Source organism: Diuraphis noxia, unplaced genomic scaffold, assembly GCF_037042655.1.
Source record: "Diuraphis noxia isolate RWA-SAM2 unplaced genomic scaffold, SU_Dnox_SAM2 contig0004, whole genome shotgun sequence".
NCBI classification, from domain to species: domain Eukaryota; kingdom Metazoa; phylum Arthropoda; class Insecta; order Hemiptera; family Aphididae; genus Diuraphis; species Diuraphis noxia.
In genome coordinates, this window is record NW_028301714.1 from 67,181,165 (window position 1) to 67,190,717 (window position 9,553).

General features: G+C 32.8%; 1 protein-coding gene across 1 annotated transcript; it reads left to right on the forward strand.

Moving 5' to 3' along the window:
* The first annotated feature begins 5,401 nt into the window (after positions 1-5,401).
* LOC107171549 (uncharacterized) lies at positions 5,402-6,701 on the forward strand. Its single transcript, XM_015521801.2, has one exon. It carries the CDS (start codon positions 5,497-5,499, stop codon positions 6,412-6,414), a length of 918 nt encoding a protein of 305 aa, XP_015377287.1. The 5' UTR covers positions 5,402-5,496; the 3' UTR covers positions 6,415-6,701.
* Positions 6,702-9,553: the final 2,852 nt, after the last annotated feature.

Sequence of the window (9,553 nt, forward strand, 5' to 3'; positions counted from 1 at the left end):
TTTGTGTTTGTTGTACTTGTCGAATAACAAATGTTTGGTTTATTGTTCATCAACGGAACATAAGCATATATATATATAAAGAATTAAAAATTGTGTGAAAATTGTTTTCCTGTGGAGGTTTCCCAGCATTAATGCCGTTGACTATTATATCACAAGAATAATATTTAATGAATATAAGTATTGAAAAATACATATAAAATGTTGAAATAGATTTTATTTAAAAGGTTTAATATAAAAGCTTTTTGTAAATCACAAACGAAAGACCTTTATAATATTCTCTTTTTTTTGTGTTGTTCTATAAAAGAACGATTTTTATATTTTTCTTGGATAATGTAATTTTGAAATCATAGAAAACGTTCAAACATTTTTTTTATCTTGTATGATGAAGTTAGAATTTTTTACTTCAATTAGGTTTTCTAAAAACCATACATAGACGAAGTTATTAACAACATAATGTTTAGCTAAAATTGTTCGATTTATTTGACTCATTTCTCAATGAATAATATAGAAGGTTCTTAGAGCAAGATATGAAGATACCATGAGTTACTGAGGGTTAGTGTTGACTACCTACATAATGCTTTTTATATTGAGATCCCAAGATTGCATCAGCTGATTATAATGTTGAATACTCCGCTATTTCTTGATAAATTTGAATATTGACTATAGCAACAAAGTATAATATGGTTTGCTAATTTAATCAATCTTAGAACCTTAAAAAAATCAAAGTATTACGCATACCTACTCATTAATTACTACTTTTTTGTTAGTGGTAAGCACAATAACCAACAACGACATTTAATAAATTCATAAGTTTTTAGTTTTCATTCAATTTTTATAAATCATGCTAATACTTATGTAGTTATGTGAAATCATGTGCGTAAATCAAATGGAGTTGGAATATAATCAATAAATACCAAAATGTTTAGAGTTTGATCTCAAATATTAAACGTGTCATACAGAATATTAATATTTGATGTATACGTGTATAGTTACATATTATATAGTATATACAAATACAATAATGTATGTATATAATGATTAATGATGTATAATATTATATTAAATGAGAAGGAAACACACAACACACGTTCGAGTGTATATAATATAAAATAATATCGGAACGTTTTTTAAGATCATTGTCTATAAATAATATATTAAACTATCATATAAAAATAGTAGAACATTATTGATATTTGATTGTTTTAAGAGAAACGTGTTTTTATTATGATATTTGGCGAATCGTCGTTGAACACGGCAAAAGTAATATAACAGAAATATTATATTGAATATGAAAAAAATATAATCGATTTTCATCTATAAACAAGACGCGCTTTTTAACAAAACATAGTACTGCATTATTTTTTAGACAAAATTTAAAACCTAATAACGAACGAATTGAGTGTTGCGGCAACTAATACCACCGAAGCTATAACAATAATGAAATATATGTATCACAATTAAGAAAATCAGAAAAACACGACCGTTGCGGCGGACAACATCTGGCACTATTTATATAGAATTTTCTTTTCGTGTCACTGGACACATTGGATGAGATAATAATATTATTTTTATTAAGTATTGTTTATTATTTTCTTACTATAGTGACGCAGCTGAAAAATCAAGTACATTGACAATAGATATAATATTGTTCATATAGATAAAATATTTTCAAAATTATATTCAATATAATAAAACACCGGTTCTAGCCTTGCCTAACTGACGTCTTATAAGAGTTTACTTACCTACTTTCTTATTGATACTTATAGTATATTATATAATGTACCTCGCCACTATACCTAACGTAATAATCTAATTAATATACAAATCACAATACACTAGCAAAAAAAACTTGAACTAGCGCGGTTATTTAATTATTTATTTATTCAATTAAAATTTAAACTGAGAAATCAATAATTGTTGTAAGAAATAAAAACCATGCCTTTGCGAAATTCGATTGGGGTGATTTAATAACTGAAATTTATTTGAGTAAAAATAAATTAGTTCATTAATAATATGTTTAAAAATGCAAATTAGCAGAATAAAATGTTTCCGAATTAATAATTATCACTCAAAAGACGATGTACGACCTATTATTGTTATAAATAGCTAATAATAAACGTAATAATAATATATTGTTATACATAAAATATTATGATAATATACTTATTTAAAATTCTGTCTCGTTCTTAATTATTTGGTGTGTTTAATGACTTATAATATTATATATTTTAATCACGAACAATATTCTTACTATAGGTAAGGTGAATTATAAATTCATCACTATTTAACAACAATTAAATAATTAATACTATCATATTATAGTATATTACGCGTGTTAATAACCCGGAAGGCGATTCAGAACTTTTCATCTCATTTTATTTACGTCAAATCAGATTTCGAAAAGAACGATAGGAAATAATATTACAAACATACTTTTCAAAATACGTCTTCTGCAAGTAAAATTGAACATTATTATTCTGTCATTCACCATTACATTTTTATTTACAATATTTATACTATTGTCTATACTCTATAGTGTCTACTTCTAGTACCCGTAAGCAAAAATAGGATTAAGCTTTTGGGAGGGAACTACAGCTTTACTAACAACTAACAAAACTATTAACCTAGAATAACCCAAAGGAGGCCCACGGGGCTTACTACCTACTTTCTACTGTCTATTACCATTGGCATTGTCTTCTACTACAACGGTAAACTGCTAAGTGCTCCTCCTTTCTTATTAAATATTTTATGAATTGACGTTGATATTTTTTTCGCTCATCCCTTTATACGTGCTCTTTTTATATAAACTATTTTTATGTTGTAGCCGATTTATAGAAATATCCATCTCGCTCATACAAAACTCAAGTTTGGTTAGATTTCCTTCATCATAGTTCTAGTGAATGACTTTTTTATCTATCTAAAAACTCATATGTGTACTATTTATTATGTTAAACAGTTATATCGTTTTATGACGTATTATATAATAAGTTACAAAGGGTTACGTTTTTACTCTGGAGTATAGTGATGTGTGGGTGTTTTTTATTCTTACATATATTGGGTACAAAAGATTTTTCTTTAATCTTCAATAATAATGGATATTTACTCGTAAAATTTTTGATACTGTACATATCTTATAGCATTTTCCACCACACTGCACTGACTGCACCAGTGCATATTTTTATATTCCATCGGCAAGATTAATGTGCACTGAATAGACTTTTGTATGTTTCACCTCAATGCACTACGCCAGTTTTTTGCACTCAATGTATTGATACGAGCTCCTGGAGCTATCATTATCATGACAAGTACCACAATACCCAATAAATATTTCATTATCTTTATGAATCATTGATATTTATAGATTTTATGTTTCATCTAGACTTGCACCAGACCGCACTAGGATGATTATCAGTGAACTGTACCATTTTCCCCTTGGTCAAATAGTGGAGTATATGCTATTAAAATGCTATTAATATACCTTTATTGGAGGACACTAAAACTAAACATTCTCTAATATTTTTAATAATTGGAAAAAGCCAATAAAAAACAGCGGGTAAATAGTATTATTTATGAAATAAAGGTTATCGGTACAAAAATAATATTTTTTTTCAGTTGTAATATTCAGAAAGAAATATTCTGTGATAGCACTTACCTAATAAATAAATTAGCATTGAAATTGTACGATATATTTAATAAAATATTTTAATATTTAATATGAAATCATTAAAATTAGATGGTTACAAAATATAAACTTTATATAAAATTAATAAAACTTGATCAAATAGTATAATGATTGTTTAAATATATGTTTGTGAAACAACAAATAGAATATAGTTTACATTGATGTTGTTTAAAACTTTCATGCTATGAATATTTAAAATCTAAATTTAACCTGCCATGTACTCATAAAATCAGGTCACGTGCTTTATACATATATTGAACAAATTTTAAATTTTAATACCCAACCTATTTCAATGTATATTATGTAGGTATACATTATGAACTTTGGTCAATAAAATACAAATAGTTTAACGTTAATACCTATGTCCAATAATAATAATAAGTAGGTATTAACAGTTCACTGTGTATACAGTATACACTATACATACTACGTTTATATTAGTTATAAATAACTAAAAAAGAATAATATTACCAGTTCGTAAATCATGAATATTATAATATATTTTGTCTAATAATTTTTATGTGAACACATGATATTGATTAGATTTTACGGAGGAATGGAAAATTGTGTTTGAATTGATGAATTTAATTCCCAAATGATTCGATTTCCATGACAATTATTTTCTATACTATACTCAATAAAAACCAACGTTCCTGATGGCCAATAATAATAATATTATTATTATTATTATGATTATTATTCGGTTTTTTTTACTGCATTACATAGTGTGAACGTTATAATGTGATGATAATAATAATAATAATAATAATAATATTTCATAGTTTTGAGGGACACTTTTACAATCGAAAATATTATGATCATCACAATGTGTTTTTTTTTAACTCCAGACATGTTATTAGCTATATAATAATCGAATTTAATATTTCTACATGCGTTACAAAATATTATGCAAAACGTCATATAGAGATTCTGAGTCCCTCATCTATATAATAGTTACTATATAAAATAGCATGCTTGGTTTTGAGATGATTTCGATGACGCAGGAAAGACGCAAGTGAATAATACTGTGCATAATTTCATATTTGATCAAACGGTAAATTATTACCGATTTCACATCGTCACCAGGTCACGAAGCGTGCGAAAATCACAAACGCTAACCAATAACAATAAAACATGTACCTAATACCTCTGCCTGTATTTATTGCTCAAAAATATGAATTTTACATTTTAGCGTATTATTATTTTATAATCGACGTGTTGGGAAATTACGCAAAACAAAACTGCACACAACGGTGGTCGGCGTACTCCCGCGCCTGACCACAGACGATAGCGGCAGCGGTGGGTATAGGTCGGCGGGTATAGGTCGGCGGGTATAGGCCGGCGGGTATAGGCCGGCGGGTATAGGTCGGTGGGTATAGGTTGGTGGGTATCGGTCGGTGGGTCGGTGGGGTTGTGGGTCGATCGGGATTTTGGTGTGCAGCTCTCGTGACAACAAAATATAGGTACAGACGCGCGTTCCACTAGGTGAGTATATAGCTAGTGTGCGGTATCTATACCTATATATTATTATGTGTATTGTGCGGAGCGGGCAGAAGGGGACTTTAAGTCGGCACCGCGACCTGTTGAGGTCGTCGGGGTCGGGAGAAACGCGATTGCAGTGCAGCAACAGCGGTGTGGGTGAGCGGGCGGCGTGTGTCGACGTGGATGAGCAGCCACGCAGAGACGTTCGCGATTCGACCGGCTGCGGAGGCTGAACGCTGGGTGGAGGTGCAATATTCGTCGCCGGTTTTGCTGGTGGGAGTATCGCGGTGTATAAAATATTGGGTAAAACGATCACCGCGCACTGTACAGCCATGCACGGCGTAGCGTTCGGGTGTCTGGTGTTGTTGAGCGTCTGGTGTTGCCATGCACGGGGGCACGCCACTGCCGCGGCCGTCGACGACCCAGGGGGACTGCACGTGGCGGCCACGCGGCCACAGCCGTCGTCCGGGCTGATGACGGTGGCACCGGTTCCGCCGCTGTCGGCAGTGTCGGCGTCCACCGTTGGCCTGGATGCGGTGGGAGCCGCGTCTTCGTTGGCATTGGCCGGTGCGCCGGCCGCAGACCTGGAAACGGCCGCGTCCAAGAAGAAGAAGAAGAAGAAAAAGTCGAAAAAGTTCAAAAAGGGCGGCGGCGCTAGCCACAAGGAAGACCATTTTAGCAAGAAGGGCAAAAAAGCCGACAAAGGGTACAAGTCGAAACACTCGAATCACCACGGCAAAAAGGGCCACCACAAGAAGGAGGACAAGAAGAAACACTTTGCGGAGCACGGCGGCCACAAGAAGAAGCACCACGACGAGGGTGGCTATTACCATGACCACCACAAGGGCGAGAAGGGCGAGAAGGGCCACAAGTTCGAAGACAAGGGCGCGTACAAGAAGGGGCACAGCACCAAGGGAAAGCACGAGGTTCACAAGTTAGACGAGTTCAAGAAGAACAAAAAGTTCTACGACGAGCACCACGACTCGGGACACCACAAGAAGCACGGCGGCTACGAGCACAAGCACGGGCACAAGGAGGGCAAGAAATACAAGAAGGGCCACAAGCACGCCGGGCACCATCACGACCACAAGGGCAAGAAGGGCAAACACCATCACGGCAAGCACTACAAAGAGCACAAGGGCCACAAGAAGGCGGCGGGACACGACGAGAAGTACGGACACAAGAAGGACTACGCGAAGAAAGGCGGCCATGACGAGCACAAGAAGTGGAAGTTTAGCAAGAAACAATAATAACAACTGAGCTAAGTTGAGTCGTCGAAGTCGTTGCAGTCGCTGTGTCCGTCATCCCTCGACAAACCTATGATAACAATATTATTACTACTGCAATGGGTATAAATTATATACATAATAATTATATTTTTATGACGTAGAAGTGTACCAACTTTATAACGATATGACGTCGTCTGCGACTGAATCAATTCGTGTTATTCTTAATCCTTTTTCCATATACGTGTTATATATTTTACCATATTTATAATACATATAATATGTATGTATACATGATATTATTATATTTATATACTTGCAAATTGCAATTTGTTTTTCTCGATTATCTTTTGAAACGTCTCTAAAACGCTATCGACAACACTCCTTCGTTTCATACGTATGCCATTTTCTCTATTCTCTTCGCCACGCTCCGATCGTATATCGACGATAATAAATTATTAATATTATTATTATATCAGAACTTAGTACAGCGCCGGTGTTACGACGCGATAAATATAATTGAAAAACTTTTTAGACCTTATTTTCATCGTCCTCCCACGACAATGACGACGACTTGAGTATTACTAGTCAAACATAATACCTATAATATGTAATACGTTTTTTAGAAAACGCACGAGTGTTTAAATTAATAACCGTTTGTCACTATACCGAATAACGATCTGGCACTCATCGAAACAATCGCCATTAATAGCAGCCCCATACATAGTTATAATATTATATACATAGAATTATAATATTAAAATAGAAACCGTGAAGTATGAGGTAGGTTATACCTTAGCCATATTATTTTACTCGTGATTTTATTATTACCAAACTATATAGGAATACAAGTGATGAGAAATTCTTACAATTTTTTTAATATATTTATTTTACTTCTGCTGGAGTGTGCTATATTGTATTTATCTCATGTTAGTCGTTTTTCATTCGACTAAACAAATAATAGCGATATTAGCAAATTGATTTTCCGATAAGTCCCGATCATAGTCCCATTCGATTCCAAAAATCACTGAATCGGACCACTCGTTATTGGGGTCTGTGTCTGTGTTACATACGAATAATAACAGTAACGCGTCATCGGCAGTGCGCAACATCACTGACGTCGTCGTCGTCGTCGGTATGATATTTTAACATTTTATCACCATTAATCGTGTCAGGGCGGCCAAGAGCCGTGCATTGTAAATAATACATAGGTACATATACGGCGACGGAGAAACTATTATTATTATTATTGTGCACGCAACATTAGATAATGGTTTATTATGGTATCGACTGGAAATGTTGACACATCGATCGATGACGGTTTTTCTTTCCTTTTGGTTTTTCTCTCCGTCGTCGTACGGCACATAAACCATTCGCACCACCACTGCAGCTGTTCCATGCGACGATATAATAATATAATAAAATTTACCGTTATAATATTATTATATATTATACTATTAATGGGTGTGAATATCGTTTATGTTATTACGAGCCGAAAAACGACGGTTAATCGGTGAACCGAAATACCGTGACAGATCGAGTCTCTTTAGGTCAGACGCGAGTCTGTGTGTGTGTGTGTGTGCGCAAACAATTAAAACGCATAATTTACATTTAAACGTTGCGCAACGTTTGCAATGGTTTTGTTTTCATGTTAAACACTCTGTAAGAGACCTTTTTTTACAATACTAAAAATATACTACAAAGATAATGACAATAATACAGGTGAATTAAGAGTTGCTTATATCCACCACTCGTGTCTGCAGTGCGTAAATCCTTTAACAAACCGTGTTTTTTTTTAACTGTCGGGGTTTTAAAGGGTTTTCATACATTTCTTTGGAGTTCGCAGTATATAGGTACCTTTCCTAACAGAGACTTATAGTAATCAATTTCGATGTCGCGTCGTCAAAAAAAAAGTTTATGTTTCAATAAAAAAAAAGTACCTTTATAGGTAAAATAATATGTATTTAATCAATCTTTTGAAATCGCCGTCAATAATAACATTAGGTATATGTATATTATACATTTTTGAAAAGCGCTCACTGGATATTATAGGTACTCTATAATATATATATATATATGTTACAAGTAATGTTAACATTTGGATAAAATTGACATTAGCTATTCGTTTGGCTGATGTGTAATTTTTCGTTTATAAACATGAAATATAAACATTATCCGGATAATGTTTACTTTAACAAGTCAATATTGGATAATGTTAAAAGTTATATACAGTTGTTGCCATTCTATACAATTATGAAGCATTGGACATCCAGAGTATATCTTAATTAACAGTTAGTTATCTTACCAATACAGTGAACAATATAACAATATATAAATATTGATCTTAATAGCACGACATTTTCGTTATAATTTACACAAAACGGCGTATGAATGAAAAATAAATTCATATTAATAATTTATGCGTTTTATTGTAATTACTAATTGTATTTTAAATACATTCAATATTATTAATATGTAATTTAAAATGATCTTATACATTTTTATGATTGTCAAACATTATCCAAAAATTCTTGAATGATATCATATTATCCGGTTAATAATAACATTAACCAACATTTAATAATATCAATAGCGGGTTATGTTAACAGTTGACTAATGTCGACTTTATCCAAATGTTAACATTACCCTAACATATACACTGTATTCCATTTCTCGAGTTTAATATTATTTATGTATGATGGGCATTGATATAAGAAATATTTGTATCGTTTTTTAGAGTACATAATATTATTGAAGAGGAATATCTATACAATAATAAAAATAAGACACTTATACCTAATACAACTGCCATACACGTTGTTTGTTTGTAACGTATTAGTACTTATGATAACGATGCATATTTATTTGTACAGCAGATCCATAAAACCGTAAAACGTTTATATTATATAGGTTTCCTGTGCGAATATTTTTAACTTTTTTTTTACTATTATGCAATGGCGTGTTATTTAAAGCAATACTGGATTATGTAATGAAACAAAATAAATATATTGTTCGACGTACTAAAACGTTGTCAGCATATTGACAAACGTCATTGTGTGTGTGTGTGTTTTTTTACAGTAAAGTTTGACTTGACATTTCGATACTCAATTGGGGTAGGTACGCGTTAGTAGTGGTGGCGTGGTGACATTCAACGGTAGATGCG

Coding starts and splice junctions, on each gene's coding strand:
- LOC107171549 (XM_015521801.2), top strand. CDS start 5,497: ATGCACGGCGTAGCGTTCGGGTGTCTGGTGTTGTTGAGCGTCTGGTGT.